This window comes from Aedes aegypti, chromosome 1, assembly GCF_002204515.2.
Source record: "Aedes aegypti strain LVP_AGWG chromosome 1, AaegL5.0 Primary Assembly, whole genome shotgun sequence".
Classification (NCBI taxonomy): domain Eukaryota; kingdom Metazoa; phylum Arthropoda; class Insecta; order Diptera; family Culicidae; genus Aedes; species Aedes aegypti.
Genome location: NC_035107.1, coordinates 88,788,234 through 88,806,384, shown reverse-complemented (window position 1 = coordinate 88,806,384; position 18,151 = coordinate 88,788,234). Strand labels below are relative to the sequence as shown.

At 37.0% G+C, this 18,151-nt stretch overlaps 1 protein-coding gene across 1 annotated transcript in view; it reads left to right on the top strand.

Annotated features, from left to right (window-relative positions):
- Positions 1-18,151, top strand: part of LOC5575001 — a 276,186-nt gene that overhangs the window by 249,332 nt on the left and 8,703 nt on the right. Inside the window, exon 3 of the mRNA XM_021841867.1 lies at positions 5,856-6,105. Within this exon, the coding sequence (XP_021697559.1) occupies positions 5,856-6,105 (250 nt within the window). The remainder of the gene's footprint in view (positions 1-5,855; positions 6,106-18,151) is intronic.

Sequence of the window (18,151 nt, the reverse complement as noted above, 5' to 3'; positions counted from 1 at the left end):
CTCATAGTACCATGCCCACACAGTTACGGATCACCCACAGTGACGGATCACTTTGGCGTTCAACATCGTATAACTCGCTCAAAACATAAACGTTGACGTAAAACATAATTTTCGCATGTTATACTATTTGTCTTCTACCATTTGTAATGTTAAGCACAACATCCAACCGCTAAATAACGGTGTATTTGACAAATGTTTAGTTGGTACCACACAGCTATCATTAAATGGTCGTTTTCTGTAAGGAGTGCCGTCAGCATTCATAAGCTCCCACAGGTGGTAAAATTCAAATATTATAGCATGTTTTATGCTCGTTCACTTCGATTTAGTATGAATTCATCTTTGGAAAACATTTTACTTGAATTTTTATTCAAAATACCGAATATTAGCACTTCTAACTAGTGATCCATAATATGGGCCAGGAAATGATTGTTTACCACGGTTATGGATCACTTCCAAAGAATGTAGATTTCTGCTATTTTATGCATTGGATTCGACATTTTCAGGCAATAGCACTAAGGATAAAACTAATAAAACATCAAGGTTTGTAAATTTCATATTTTAGCAGACAAAAATGGGTGGAAAACTTGGTGTGGAGCGAAAACAGTTCATGTCTCAGTTACTACAATGCAGTATCACAATAAATAGGGCATTTTACCCTTGTTTCCAGCTCTAACACTGCTATTGTTTGCAGTAATATATGACACATTGTCAAATTTCGACATACCATGCAATACAGACGCATTGAGTTTAAAATATCTTGATTTTGCGCACTGATCCGTAATATGTCACAATTTGATCCATAATATGAAAATTGATCCATAATATGGTTTTCAGGAACCGACACAATTTTTATTTTTTATGCAATCCTATGTAAATATTACACTCAAAACAGTTTACTAACCGAAGTTCCAATTTGAAACGATTCGATTCGTGCTTTTAAATTACAATTTTACGTCTTCCATGTCGTTTTATTGAATTTTATAGGTTGGACTCCACACTATTTGATCCATAACTGTGGGGTCATGGTACCTCGAATTTCTCACATCCAATAGTCGTTGTCCAGACTTGCGTTATAGTGAATCGTCTTCATAACAAAGGGCCGCTGCGCGTTAACGTCACAGTCAGAACGGGGAAGACGTCAGAAAAAAAAGACGGAAAAGCGCAACAGAAAAGTTGTGGAAAAGTGTGCTAGGGCAAGCCTAATATTTCAAATTAGTTAATGCATCTTAGTATAAAATGTTAGTAAGGAGCGTGAATTAAACAAATAAATGAAAACAGTAGTTAAAACCTGAGAGAGACTCGCGAAGAGGAAAAATATCAACGTCATATGCAGCCCAGATTCCCCTCTCACGAAACGTCAAATGCAGCCCACCGTTTTTATGGCTGAAAAAGTGAAAAGTATTGTGTTCAAAGTAAATTGTTATTAAAAACTTCAGTCAGCGGAGCAGTTTTTTCCAAAGTTACTGATAAATCTAAGCAGAAGATTACTTATTTCTAATGTCTGCTACGTTTGTTGGCATGAAATTTCACTCAAACGGCTATTTATGATTCGATGTGATGCAAACTCAATCATTTTTTGCTGAGAGGTTCATGTGAGAGTTTGAACGGCTCCCGACCAACCAGTCTTCATAATTCTTTATAGATCTTTGACCAACGATGGCGATCGCTAACGGTTCAAAGCGAATCTATATCGATCGCTATCGAAAATCACTGACTGGTTGACCGGGCTTGCGCATAATTGGTATAAACACAAAGTGGAATAAGAAAAAAAACTCAGCAATCACAGAAAAAGAAGACCGTCTTCGCGAGTCTCGTCTCAGGTTAAAACGTGCTAAATCAGGAAGTTAGTACGGCCTTAAAAGTAGGTCACATACACATGGATTTGTTAAAATCATGCCTTAAGGTTGATTTGCTGCTGACAAGAACAGCAATCGCCTATCTCGAAGCTTGGAAAATTTCTTCCCAGAACAGGTCAAGAAAATCCCATTTCTTAGATCGAAGTACGCAGTTAAGAAGAAATGTCATTTCATAATTCATTTAAATTATTCAGTCAAGGAATTTCTTTACTTTTCTTTAACGAAATTGCATACTTAGCTTCAATCTAAAGAAATTTTTAATATATAAATAAAAAGCTGGTATCCTAGAACCTACGGGAACATGCAAAACTGAACTAAATCCTATACAAAACATTGTAAACTGGTAAAAGGTACATTGCAATATTGTGAACTCTTTAATGAATGTTCGAATCCTCTGAGCAGAATCTCAAATAGAGAAACTTAAAAGTAGATGGAGTACCGTGTACCTTTTAATTCCGCTCCTAAATGCTTATCTTTGACAGATACGCGTATTTCGACTACCACTTGCAGTCTTCTTCAGTGTCAGTTACTCGTATCCACTGTATTCACAATATTGTGAACTTATACCTAATCCAAAGCTGAATCCTTTCAGCGTACCCAGCACCGATCCATGAGATAAACGAACAAAGTTTATCAGTTTTTTTAAATAGAATTCTTCGTTATGAAATTATATTTATTCGAGATGTTATCTTATTCCATATGATTTGGAATCTTGAGGACTGAAAAACACTCACAACAACGGAAAATTGTTATTTACAGCACATATAACATTATGTACAACATATATTACATTAGTTTCCCTATGATTTTTCATCGAAGGATTTTTCAACACTGGCCACAAATAAACGTTCAAGGAATCGGAAAACAAGCCCTCTGTATTTGTAGCAATTGCAACACATTTATTTCTCAATTGTTTCGAGAGTTTAAGCAGAAAAAAATTGATAAGTTTATAGGGATTCCTCCAAGTGTTCGTCCAAGGTGGCACCTTCGGGGATTGTTTGCATATATTTTAAGAAGTTTTTTCATGAGACCTCTCTTGAAATCGGTCAGAAGTTACACCTTGAGTTTCGCGTTAGGAATTATATTTTTTAACCACTTTAAGAGTATTTTTCTTTTCAGTATAAAAATCGTTTAGTTTTTTTTTCTTTACATATCTTTGTTTTCTCCTCAAGTTATTACTATAAAATATACACCTGATAACTCTCTTTAGATTCATGAATAATTAAAGGATCCCTTATAAAATCACTTTTCTTGACATTTTCTTAAAAATTCTATCTTCGATTAATCACGGATACATCTGAGAACTCTTCTATGAGCATTTTCAGACCTTCTTACAGTATAGTCACTAATTTTGATTCTCGAATAACAGAATTTACACCATCCACAATTCTCTATGATCATTTTGTGTAATTTCACCAAAAACTGCGGAGATTATAAAAAGATTTACACCGTATTTTGTATAGTAATGTTTCAGAAATTCGTTCTGGAACATCACTAGGGACATCTCCAAGCGTTTACTTAGCTGTTAGACAGATGTAATTTGCTTTAAACAGTTTTTGGGTATTATCCTAGAAATTTCTCAAGAAATGCCTTTTTAGATACTTTTTGAAGCATACTTCCCTATCTACATTTTCAAGCATCCTTTCCTGGATTAATCTTGAAATTATTCCATGTGTTACACAAAAATCCAATGGTTATTTTTGTTAAAATTTAGCCAGGCAATTTAATGGGATTCTTTCAGATAATTTTCCAATAATGTAATCCATGTATTTTCCCAGGATTTCTCCAAAAATTCTTATAGAGAATTTGGAAACTTTCAACAAAGCCATGGGAAAAAAATTAATAATATACATAATTTGATGTCATATAAAAATTACAATTAAAAACGTATCGCATTGATATGTCCTGGCAATAATTCTGTGATATCAGTAGAAACAAGCTTAATGATTTTTTTTCTCACGGTTTCTCCAAACATTCAAACGGAAATTCCTCTTAAAGTGCATCAGGAATAATTAAAGAGATTTTTTTTAGAATTTTAACGTCTGATCTTACAATCATTAAACCATGAATACCTCTAAAAACACCAAAAAATAATTTTAATTTTTAAGGAAATTCCTCAATGTATTGTTTCTTAGATTACACAAGTTTCAAGAAGACATATCCAAAAAAATAAATCCAGGAGAAATTCTTGGAGGAGTTCTGAAGAATAATTTCTAGATTATTTCTCGAGGAAATTATTTAAGAAACAACTAAATGTATTTCCGAAGCATTTATGAGAAAATTTATGTGAAAATCTCTGCATGCTCTGTATCTAGGGCTCATGCTAGATAAGAATTTAACTTTCAAAAATCACATTCAGGGCATTCAAGCCACATGTGACAAATATGTAAAATGTCTCTATCCCCTAATTAATAGAAAATTTTATCTTTGTCTTAAGCACAAGCATTTGATATTCAAATAAATTTTCAGGCCAGCCATATTGTATGCTGTGACAATATGGACTAGCTGTTGTAATACCAGGAAGAAAGCTCTGCAGAGAACTCGAAATAATAATCCTACTATGAAAATTATATGGCATGATGTGCAGATAGAAATTTAAAAATAATTTTCTTAACTAAGAAACAAAACATATTGGAAATAAAAATATGAAAATTGAAAAGAAAAAACCTTCAAAAGATTTTATCATTTAGCCTAACACGCTGCTATTTAATGTCAATCTAAAATTAATTAAATTTGAAACATTTCTTCCAATAAAAAGATGGCAAACAACTCTTTCCTTTTTTCGAACCAATGGAATTTTCCCACAAGCAAATTTCTTCGAATCGCTTCCGGATTTTACTGCAGCCCAGTTTGCGCTACAAAAGGGACGTGGCACCTGCTTCTCCCAATTCGGACGACGAATCGAGATCGATCACTTTCACACATCGTATCTCACCTGTCAAGCTGAATCGCATCTCCAAACTAAAAAAAAACTCGCACCGGTTTCCATCCACATCCAATTGATGATGTAGTGTTCACTTTCGGTTTCTTGAGATTTCGTTTCGTGTTTTGTCCTTTCACAAAACAAGAGCGCGGTTCGGTCGCCTTTGAAGTGACACGTACCCCCTTTCCTGCCCCCCTCACACAAAAAATCTCGTGCAAGTGCGACTGATGATGATAACAAACGGATTGATGGCCTCTCGTTTGTTACTCTTGTGGCACGCCGGTGGTCCGTCCCCCAGTTGTTTTGTAGTCAGAAAACGAAAAACCGGTCACTTGTTTCGAGCCTGGACTGAGCCGATCCATGGGCGTAGCCAGAAGGGAGACAAGAGTTTCTCTGTTTTGTGGTGAGCTATCTGTGGTTTGACTCCACTCATCCAGTTCTCGATTGTGTCAGTGGTTTTCATTAGTAATCCTTTACATATAAAGAATCACTAGTTTCCATCACCGACATTAGAAAAAAAATGGTATCGCTTAGAGTTCAAAAATTGTAATTTTATGAGAAATTGATGAGTAATTTCTTTGAAGTCGTACGCACCCCGCTGCTCCATCGCCTCTTAAAAATCCTGACTACGCCCCATCCAAGAAGTTGCGGAAAAAATGGCAAAAATTGGAAAGCGCGCATCTTGCCGCCATTCGCAAACGCGAGAAAAGTAATTCACTTGACTCCGCGGCAGCAGGTTCAAGAAACAAGAATGCAGCAGCTACCAGTCTATCACTTGTCCCCTTGATAGCCATTTGTTATAAAAAGAAATTCGATCGGTCGCTCTGGACCGGATGCGATCTGTGCGCTCTTCGGTGGTGGTGCGATATCTCCCGCTGTAGTTATTCCTCAGAAATGAAATTTCTACCCAATCATGATCACGTGAACCCCCTTACTGGAAAGTGACATAATTTCACTTTTCTCTGACAGGCCAACTAACTACATATATCCACTCGCGAAATGCGCGTTGATTGACAAGTTTGAGCAGCTAATCATGAGTCGTTCGTTTTTTTTTTTCTTTCTCTCCCATTCCATAGATAACGGCAGGCGACGATCAGGTGGAGGTGGTCAAAGCCATCAGTCCCGATGAGGTTGAAACGCGCGAGAACGATCCGGACCAGGTGGCGCTGGAATCGGTAGACCAGGACCATCCGGGGGCGTCCTCTTCGGTGCACTCGTTCCCGCAGCACATTCCGCTGTCGATCGGGCTGGGACCGGGGCCACAGTCGCATGGACCGGGGCCGGCAGGGCCACATGGGCCGATCCTTGGCCATGGACCGAGCAGGGGTAAGTAGAGGAGGAATTGCAACGGTGGGTTGTATTGATTGGAGGAAAGTAGTGAAGGGTCCAGAACATCCTGACCGTGCAGTTAGGCGCCAGTCGTTTAAGCGTATTGTGAATGCACGAAACGTGGGATCGATACCCGCTCCATGCGGTGAAAATTTCCCGTCAAACATACAAAATATAACTAGAATACTAAGTGTTTCAAGTTGTCCGTTGCCTAACATAAATGTTAGTGATAGTTCAGCATGTGTTGCCTTTAGCTGTAGATGTTGTTTAAAAATGCAAAAACTTAGCGAATGTGAATTTAACACTCACAAGCGTTATTTCTATTTTATCATATTTTTTTTTTAACTGATCAAGTTAATGCAATAAAGCAGAACAGATCAAAGGTAATCTTCTCTCATAGTCAGAAAAAGCTTTTTATTGTCGCATATATTAGCTTTTTGTCTTAGTGGACGGAGAAGGTCTAAGAAAACGTGTTTTACAAATATTTTGGCAGGGTCATGGTTTTGGAAGCAACTGCGTCTTATGGGTTTAAAGTGCCTTAATATTTTTTCAAAGTTTAATGAAACGTAAATACAGTATAAACCACAAACTTTTTGGAACATAAATGGGGATTTTTTTTTTTATTGTCGTACAAATTGGGCCGAAGGGTCTCAGATTTTCATGAAACTTTTTCCACAGGCAGAGCTCATGGATATATGAATAAAAACAAAAATTGAGAAAAATTCAGGGTCGCCTATTTTTCAGGAAAACTCAGGTGGAAATTTTTTGCTTTCCCTTGACACTACTTACTTTGAAAAATCATAACTCAAGAACAAAGCATCGTAGAAACAAAGTTTTTATGTGAAAATTTAAGCAAATTTTCTCAAAAATCCAAAAAAATATGAACTGGAAAAAGTTTTCCACAAAATTTTCCACCGTTGGGAAAATTCGTAAAGAAAAGCCGGAAAAACTATGCCCGAACTCGTGGAAAATTTTCAAAAAAATATTTTCGAAAAGGTAATTTTATAAGCTTTACTCACTGAAATTTTTGGAATGCACTTTTTTTTTCGTTTTTGAGTTATGGCCAATTTTGTGAAAAATGTCCAGATGTGCCATATAAGACTTTTCTTTGAAAAATCATAACTCAAGAACGAAACAGTGTAGAAACAAAGTTTTTATATGAAAATTTAAGCAAATTTGCTCAGAAATCCAAAAAAAATATGAACTGGAAAAAGTTTTCAACAAAATTTTCCACCGTTAGGGAAATTCATAAAGAAAAGCTGGAAAATCTTTGCCCGAACTCGCGGAAAATTTTTATTAAAATATTTTTGAGAAGGAAACTTTATAAACTTCAAATCTAGTAACTTTAAGGATGTACTTTTTTTTGTTCCTGAGTTATGGTCAATTTTGTGAAAAATGACCATATTAGCCTTTTCTATGAAAACCCATAATTCAATCGAAGCATCAGAAGAACAAGGTTTTTTTTATCAAAGCAATTGCAAATTTTCTAAAAGATCTGAAAGAAACGATATGGGATTGGTTTTAATGAAGTATAAGTCGGATTGGATTATATTTTTCATGAAACATTACACCGTTAAGCAAAGCTGAAAAAACTGTTTCTTTTCCATTTCAAGGGATTCTTTCTTTTCTATGGAACAAATAAGATTCTTTTTATATTTTTCTTTAATTTTATTTATTCAATTATTCAGTACATTACTTACATTTTATCTTAAAACTATCTATTTTTTCAACCGGGAAGATTGCATTTGGTTGCTACCACCAGGAGATTTTCGTTTCTTTGTAGTATTAAGAACAAAGCATGCTGTATTTTCTTGGTTTTCATGTGCATCTGAGAATTCACTCGCAAAAATGCTTCGTTCGTCTTTTGGAATAAATGAATGATATTTTTTTGTTCCAGGAATTGGAACAAGGTTAGAAAATCTCTCCTGAAGTAATTTTTCAGCCTCTGAATAGTCATTTTCAGTTGCATAGATGAATTCCCAATCTTTTTTTAAATTGGTCTTTCACCTTTTGCGACACAGCCCAGTCAAAAAATTGTTTGGCGTTATTAATTTCCGCTGACTTTCTAATACTAGCATCTCTAGCCATTCGCTTAATATTGCCACCGATACCATCACATGGACCTTTTCCATGTGAGGTTGGGAAAAAGTGCCATTCTGCTCTAATTTTAAAATCATTTTCATGGTTGCATACATTTTTGAAATTTGATTTATTTTTGTACTGCTCTCCGCAACCAAGTTCGACAAGTCATGATGAGTCTTGAGCCATGATTTTTAAACGAAAAGGCATGTATGGCAAATCTTTGCATTTTTTACAAAATTGACCATAAATCAGGAACTAAAGAAAAGTACATGCTAAAAGTTACCAGAATTGAAGTTTATAAAGTTTCTTTCTTAAAAATATTTTATTAAAAAATTTCCGCGAGTTCGGGCATAGATTTTCAAGCTTTTCTTTATGAATTTCCCCAACGGTGGAAAATTTTGTAGAAAACTTTTTCCAGTTCATTTTTTTTTTGGATTTCTGAGAAAATTTGCTTAAATTTTCATATAAAAACTTTGTTTCTACAATGTTTCGTTCTTGAGTTATGATTTTTCAAAGAAAACTCTTATATGGCACATCTGGACATTTTTCACATAATTGGCCATAACTCAAAAACGAAAAAAAGTGCATTTCCAGTTCATATTTTTTTGGATTTTTGAGAAAATTTGCTTAAATTTTCACATAAAAACTTTGTTTCTACTATGCTTTGTTCTTGAGTTATGATTTTTCAAAGTAAGTAGTGTCAAGGGAAAACAAAAAAATTCCACCTGAGTTTTCCGGAAAAATAGGCGACCCTGAATTTTTCTCAATTTTTTTTATTCATATATCCATGAGCCCTGCCTGTGGAAAAAGTTTCATGAAAATCTGAGACCCTTCGGCCCAAACCCGTACGGTAATAAAAAAAATCCCCAAATTTGTTCCTTTGATTAAAAACCACTTAGATTAACACACTATGGGCGATCAGGTGGCCATTGCCAATTATCGAAAAACTGACCGTTTCTGAAATTTGTTTGTTGTACATCATTACATAGAAAACACTTCTATCAAAGTACTCATGGAATATCAGAGCAAGATCTTTTGTATTGATACAGTATGTGTAGTTTTTTGAAAAAATAGAGAATTGCAAACACAAGGCATACTTTCGATGAAACATGCTGCATAATCGTAATATTTTATACAGAGCTTAATGGTCATTTATTAAAGTTAATTTGAAACGAATCAATTGTGATGCATAAGATATAGGTAAAGCTGATACCAATCACACTTGAATTGTACCAAGAAATCTTTTAATCCTCATATGGAATCTTTATGCTTCTAAATTATTGGCATAACAGCCACGTTAGACGTTAGAGCCACGATAGACCAGGAAAAGTGTAAGGTACACCGCCCAAATTAAAACGGTTACGGGGAGATAAAAGAAATCAACCACCAAACCAATAGTTGACAAATGAAACAAACAGTGGAGAAACCTGTTATAGTTTATTGAAAATTACGTAACTAACATACCAGAGAAGCACAAGTTTAAGCATAATTGACCTTAAATCTCAATAAAAACTCTTATTGAGTTAGCTAAATGCAATAACTAAAAAAACATTCTTGCATCGACAGTAACCTAAATAACATGCCACTTGTTTTGCGCCATTATTTGTACCAACATGCAATTTCGGAAAATCCCGGGATAATATCCCGGGATTCGGGTTTTTTTAGATCCCGGAAAATCCCGGGATTTTTGTCCCGGGATTCCCGGGCAAGACCCTCTAGTTGTATACACGCCATTTTAAGTTTATATGAAAATTACAATGGAAAACGCCAAATTTTCGTGTTCAGCCCTCTCTTCGTCATAATATTTTATGGAAAAGTGAACAAACTCTTCTCATGTGAAATCTTCCCAACAAAAACTTTACCGAAGACCACATTTTGATGAGGCGTAATACCCTTACCTTGGTTATTTTTGATAACAAAGTCTAAATCATGCTGAGATGATCATTCAATTACTTTCATAGCAACACTGATTGTTTTATATAGACCATACACGGTAAAAAATCAGCAAGTTTGATTGAATAGATTGTTCCCTTGACTCAAATCAAGACACCAATCATAATAATTTGAAGAGTTCCAACTTTGTATTGGCTCTACTGTCTGTAGCACTATATGCTGAAGTGAAAACTCGTTGATATTGAACATCATGTCTTTTGTATGAAAGCATTCATTGACAGCTGGTTGTAGAAATTGATTGAAATTAATTCTAACTTTCTAACAGACACAAGATGGTGTCGAGGTAAGATACAAGATTTGTGCTCCAAAGATTGAAGGTTAATCACTGGGTCGGGCTGAAACGCTTATTTTTGCCAGCAGCACCAATGCATAATGGTCCGAATCGACATTTTAGCAAGAAAAAAGTGTTTTTTTCTGTTATTGTCGATTTTAGACAATAACAGAATTCATAGTAATTATTCATAATTGAGTTTTGCATCTTCTAAGAAAAAAGTTTACAGAAGGGCGCAGCCGCAAATTTCATCTAACAAAAAAGTTTGAGTCGAAATGTATACTTGAATAAGGGCCAGCCTATTCGACTATTTCTAAAAAGATGCAATACTCAATTAAATCGACGAGAACAGAGAAAATACTGCTAAATTGTCGGTTCTGGCCATTGTGCAATGTTGCTTGCCGAGCAGTTGGTGCATGCTACATGCAAACCTACTTTATAATTATAAATTGAAATTTATCCTTACGTCCAATCGAAACATGGTCTTCATCATAGTTGCAGCTGAAAGGATTTCACAAGAGAAGAGTTTGTTCACTTTTCTATAAAATATTTTAACGAAGAGATAGAGGGCTGAACATAAAAAGTTCACCTTTTCCATAGTAATCTTCATATATACTTCAAATTTCCTGAGCACAGTCAAATTCCGAATCATTTCAAACACTGGGGGATGCTTTTTACCATACTAAAAATCGTTTAAGCATAGGGGAGCCAATATTTCCAAATTATCGTTACTCTAATGTCTATTGGTTCCGCTTATTTTCCTACAGTTCTGAATTTCTGAACTATAATTATCTGCTTCCATTCGTAGCCTAATGAAAATTAATATTGAATGGTCAAAAGTTTCCCTGGTCACACTTTGAGAAAAAAAAATATCTGAAAAAAAAGATTATATGGATCTTCTAAAGAGATTTGAAAATACCACTCCAAACTCTAATATACACCAGGTAGTATTGTGTAAACTAGGGTTTTCCGGGATTTGACTTCCCGAGAAACGGGAAATAGAATAGTATTTTTTTTTTGGAAAATCCCGTAATTCTAGGAAATTCGCAAAAACGTAAAAATGAAGTAAATTTGATGCATTTTAAAAAAATTCTCCTTATTTCATGTATTCTATATTGTATATCCGTAAATTTGTATACAAATAAGGATTCGTAATCACGGAAGTCAATGGTGTTTACGTAGGCAGCTTCTACACTCTTCCAAGTTGGAAGCTCGACGAATCCAGGCGGATGTTAGAGGAATTAACCGATGAGCTTGTCGGTCGGAAGTCAGTACTAATTGGAGGAGATTTCAATGCATGGGCCGTGGAGTGGGGTAGCAGGGTAACCAATGCCAGAGGTTACAGCTTGCTGGAGGCCTCGACACAGCTGGATTTCCAACTGCACAATGAAGGTACCGTTGGCACATTTAGGAGAATAGGACGAGCATCGATCATCGATTTTACATGGTGTAGCCCATCGCTGGCGGGAAACATAAGCGATCACCTATAGGGGGAGATCCCCCAGTACCGGACACTTAAGCCAATAAATTCATAATTCGAAAAATATTGGTATTATGAGCTCGTGTTATCCATTTATGATAAATATTATCATTTTTATACTGTATAAAAATAAATTTGAAAATATAAATATGAATTTTGACATTGCATTTTGATGATGTATTTTAGTACCAAATTGATCGATCTTGAAACGTGGCACCCAATACCGGACACGATCTAAAAATGCGTCGAATTCTGTAAATTTGAACATCATTGAATGTGTTTACTATAGGAATAGTATATTTGCCAATTCAATGCATTTGCAACATTTACAAGAACAATTTGAGTTTTTCTTAGTTTACAAGATGTCCATCAAAATCCTCTTTCATATATGATGAAAAATAGCATATTTTACGATGTTGTTCTGAATGTTCATTCTTCTTAATTTTATCGCATGTTTGATACCATGATCGACGGAATCCATGAAAATTGAATGTATTTTGAGACACTGGTGCAATAATTACAAAGATAACATATAACAAATCAAGCTGTCCGAAACTGGGGGACAGGAGGTGCTTAACCCAAAATTGTAATTTGTCCGTATTTGGTTCAATTATGGTACAAAATACATTTATATTATCAAACTAGGATAATTTTCGAACATGCTTGCGGGATCCAAAGATTTTTTTTCATATTCAAAATAATTACTAAAAAGGCTCAATATTAAGGCGATACGTCAATTTTTTTAAGATTTTCAAACTTTTCTACTTTTTTGAAAAAGCATGCATATTTCAAGGATGTGTTGTTCTACGCAAACATTAGTCTCCATAATAGCTTTCTTTCCTTCTAATACACCATCTTGATTGGACCATGATTTCTCAATTTTTTGACTTTGTCCGGTATTGGGTGCTGTCCGGTACTGGGGGATCTCCCCCTACCATTGGCCGACGGGACTGTGCAGCAACGCTTAGAAACACGACTATCGTACAGCATTGGAAGACGAAGGCCTTCGACGAGAACCTTTTCGTCGGTGGAACTGACAAGGGCGATGGTCAGGGCGTGTGACATAACAATTCCAAGAAAGCGGAAGCCATCAAACAACCGGCGTCCCGTATACTGCTGGACCGAGACACTCAGCACTCTTCGCACCGCTTGTCTTAAAGCCAGGAGACGATATCAGAGAGCGAGACACGAGGAATCCGAGAAGAGCGGACAATTGTGTTCCAGCAAGTCAGAGCGGCTTTCAAACGTGAGATTAAGTTGAGCAAATCTAACTGCTTCAAAGAGCTGTGCTGAGCAGCTGATGCTAATCCTTGGGGGATGCCTACCGAATAATAATGGCAAGAATCAAGGACCCGTTGACGCCTGTCGAAACATGTACGGACAAACTGAGAGTCATCGTCGATCTATTTCCTAAGCATGATCCTACAATGTGGCCGGCCACACCATATGGCAATGAAGAGGTAGGAAATACCGAATCATGTCAGATCTTCAACGAGGAGCTTATAGCTGCTGTGAATGCGCTGAAGCTGAACAAGCCCCTGGGTCCGGAAGGAATCCCCAACGTGGCACTTTAAGCAGCGATCCTTGCGTATCCAGATATGGTAAGGTAGGTTATGCAGAAATGCCTGGACGAAGGTCAATTTCCAGAAATATGGAAAATTTAGAAAATGGTACTGTTGCCGAAGCCAGGAAAACCGCTCGGAGATGCAGGATCGTATAGGCCTATTTGTTTACTGGATACACTCGGTAAACTTTTCCCAAGCAGCACATATTGTTACAAGTAGCTTACAGCAACAACTACTTAACATATTCAATAGTTACAATATGATACATTTGCAACATGGAAAAATACTGCTATGTAACCGAAAAAGCGCAAAAAGTCGAGCCTTATGTAACTTGTTTGTTCGTTACATAAGAAGTTTACAAGCAACTGCTATGTAATTTGTTGATTACGCATGGGTTTTCCTGCGACAAAATAAATGAAACGGTGTTGTTACTTTCTGACAGTTTTGGAACCGAACAACCATTTTAGAATTGAATGTCAATAAAAGTAATACGTATGATTTTCGAACGCGTAATTATTCACAAGTACATAATAGATTTAACATGCCGAATTGAATTTGTGGTGAAATCAATCATTTTACTTGCTCAAAATTGACGCGCTTATAAAATAGATAATAATATTATATTGAATAACACATGATACCTGGATTGTTGAGATATTATTCCATTAGAACTGACACAAAAAATGGAAATTGACACTGTTTCTCAAATCAGCAGTGTTTTTGATTTAAATTTAATTGTTTGTGAAGATTGTGATTCCAAAATCACGTTGTTTCGTGTCCCGCAGTTGGATTTTCTGGGTTGCCCATCATAAATCGCCATTTAATTTCATCTTGCTGCAGAAACACTTCCGAATAACTGTTTAAGGACAGCCAATCTAAAATGATGAAAACTATTAAAAAGCTGTTAGAGTAGCTAAAATTCAACAATTTAAATTAATCACTGGAAAAATATCTAAGAAAACAATAACTAGTCGTAAAATAGTTAAGTTCTTTTATCAAAATTCACAATACGTATGAAAATTTTTGACATGTAGTGTTGATCACTGTCAGCAAGTTACTCGTTTGTTACACATTAGTTACCCAGAAATCTTATGTTATTTTGAAACTGATGTGTAACTATACTGAAACTGCCTATAAATTACACTGCTGTCAATAGGGGAAGGGGTATTAAAATGAACACCTGAACGATATCGTCCTGCTTTTAATGGGAAAAACGATGGATTTGCGATAAATCATCAAATAATGTGCAAAAATCCCCTAAGCCAATTGACTGGAACCTTGCAAAAGTATGAAAATTAAATGCTCAGTCCAAGAAAGCACATGGTTTGTGACGTGCTCAAGTTGCTCGAAAGAAAACAAATCCAAGCGTGTGCTATAATAAGGGCGCAAGTCGCATGATCGATTTCTCTTCTTCAATATTAGGGACTAAGGGTAATATGCCCATGATAAGGAAAATAGCGATTTAGATGTGAAAAACATGCTTTTTTTATTACAATCGGATATACAAATATGTTCTCTATCAAATAGTTGTAACAACATCCATCCATTTGAGTATTTCTGGGGTTGATAAATCAATTAAAAAAATGCGTGCTTATGGGTCATCCATAAACCATTAATCATTTATTGGGAGAAGGGAGAGATTCTGCCCAATGACCACGGTCCATACAAATTGTAAATTTTGTGTATCCTATTCTTATAAATTAATTTACTAATATTAAAGTCGAACACATTACACACTTGATTAAACAGTCTACAACATATATCAAAAGGATTATTCAGTCCGTAGAGAGTGCTATGGCCAGGAATTCCAGAAGGCTGCTACAGTCAATGTTATTTCTGATAACGTCGAAGGTAAACAGGCGTTGAAGCATCACTCGACGACTCGCTAACGACTGCAGACCGATTAGTGCACACCGATTTTCGTAGGGCGGTAAATTGACCGGATCATTCCAAGGGAGCCCACGCAATGCAAACCTTAGGAAGCGTTTTTGAACTCTTTCGATGCGTTCAATATGCACGGCGTGGTACGGTGCCCATATCTGGACTCCGTATTCGAGTACGCACAGTACAGTGATTTGAGAGCATACACGTTATCGAACTGCGATGTGTTCCGGCGCAGGAAACCGAGCATCGCGTTGGCTTTAGCTGTTGTCACCGAGATGTGTTCGATTCCATTTACTTCACACCAACGAGATACGGTTCTAATATCGGTTTGCAAAGCGCAGCAATCCAAAAGCGATTTGATGACACGGAACAGCTTCAAGTCATCGGCGTACACTAGGGGGAAAGTGGGTCTAAAATTGAGAAAAAATAACGGGGATGATGGATCCTGCCCCCTTAAACGAATTCTCGTCATTCCGTGTCATCGACTCAAAGATTGGCGTTCCCCACAAAAGTAGTAAAGAAAACATTACAAATGTAACTCGATGTTCTGTGATAAGTTTACTCGCAGAAATTGTCCTTCATTTATTAATTTGTTTATTAATTATAACTAGTTCTATCGCACAACATCAAAAATAGAGATGTTAATTAACGCAGCGACACGAATTAAGACTAAGACAGCTAAATTTTCACATACTTTCATCGTCATTAAAATATTATGGAAATGTTCATTTTATGTTGGTGGTAAAACATACGAGCAAAACAAACATTTTTGAATTTTTTGATCACAGTCCTAAAAAAACATCTATGAATGATTATAATCTATTCGAAAACAGTTCTAAAGGTTTGTGCTTCGACGTCATATAATTACGATATTCACCTCATTGAAAAACCTCAACATCTCCGTGCCTAAAACTACATCAGTTTTAATTTCTGAACGTGGTTCTGACTTCAATTTATCTCCGTATCAACAAAAACACTCTTATTTATGCTCTAAATCATCCGTGCGTAGTAAAAATATTGAAATTTGTTGTTCATGCGTAACAAGTTTGGTGTTCATTTTACCATCCTGTTCATTTTTTCACCCCTTCCCCTATGACAAACTTCATGCTGTTACACACATGTGACTTAGCAATCTGTATGTAATCTAGTGTGTTATTTGTTTCTTTGCAACCACAGCCTCAATTTCAATGTAACTTATTCATTTTGACAGCTCTAGGTTAAGTTACATGCAAGTAAAAATACAACACCTATGTAATGTAAACAAAGCGTAAGTTACAATGTAATAGTTTAGTAACCAAAATTGAAAATCATCAATAAGATATGCTACAAATTAGCTGAAATGTAACGTCAATGTAATTTGTTTTATTTTTCTAAAATATTGTATTTGTTACCAGTGCTACTTGGGTTGGAACGGGTTATCCTCAGCAGTTTGGTGAAATGCACAGGGAGCAAGATCGGGCTGTCAGAAAGGCAGTTTGGATTCCGGAAAGGAAGATCGATGGTAGACGCAATTCGGACAGTGCTGGAGAGGGCGGAGAAAGCATTAAAACAAAAGCGTAGAGGAGATCGTTACTGTGCCGTGCTCACGTTAGATGTGAAGAACACGTTCAACAGCGCCAGCTGAGAGGCCATTGCCGACTACTTGAGCCAGATTTTGAAGAGCTACTTCCAAAACCGTGTACTGAGGTATGAAACCGATGCCGGCCTGAAGGAGTTAAGAATAACGGCTGGAATCCCACAAGGTTTCATACTGGGACCAACGCTGTGGAATGCGATGTACGACGGGGTCCTATCGCTAGAGCCCAAGGAACCCAAGGAAGTCGAGATCGTCGGTTTCGCCGATGACGTCGTCCTAACGGTAATAGGTGAGACGTAGGAGGAAGTAGAAATACTGGCAACGGAGGCAATTGGCCTGGTCGAAGATTGGCCGCAGGGAGTAAAGCTAAAGATAGCCCACTACAAAACGGAGGTGCTACTAGTTAGCAACTGCAAAGCAGTCATGCACGGTGAGATCATTGTCGAGGGGCATGCTATAGCATCACAGCGAAAGCTGAAACACCTGGGCGTAATGCTAGACGATCGGCTGAACTTCAACAGTCACGTCGATTATTCATGCGAGAAGGCGGAATCGGTACCTTGCGAGTAGTGAGCGTGTACAGGACTCCAGGCATGCGTAATCGCTGGGATGATCCCGATCTGCATCATCCTGTCCGAAGACATCGACTGCTATCAGCGAAGAGAAATCAGGCAGGCGAGGAAGTTGGAAAGAATTTGTTCGCTGGCTATGTGGCATCAAGAATGGGGTGCCTCTGAGAAAGTAAGACGGGTCCACAGACTCATCCCGAATCTTCGGCCTGGGTGAACAGAAGCACGGAGAAGTGAACTTCCACTTGACACAGTTCTTGTCAGGTCACGGCTGCATCAAGCAGTATCTGCATCGATTTTGGCCATGCGTCTTCACCATTCTGTCCTGAGTGTTTGAAGAGATTGAAGAAACGCCAGAACATGTTGTCTTCGACTGCCCCAGGTTCAACATAGCACAAAACACGGTGGCGGCTGCTTTTGCTTCAGCGTAGAAGGTGTGGTACACAGAATGATAAGCGATCCCGATCTTTGGAATATGATGACCAACATGGCGGTGCAAGCCAACCTCCCATCGGAATTGTCGGACCGATCTCGGTACTCGACAAGTCAGTCTGTTGATGAGAGGAGACCATCGGGTGCGATTGGAGTAGGCTAGATCCTCCGTCGGGGACTAGACCGAGTAGAACGAGCGTAACGTACGAACCGGAATTGCAGAACTGACCC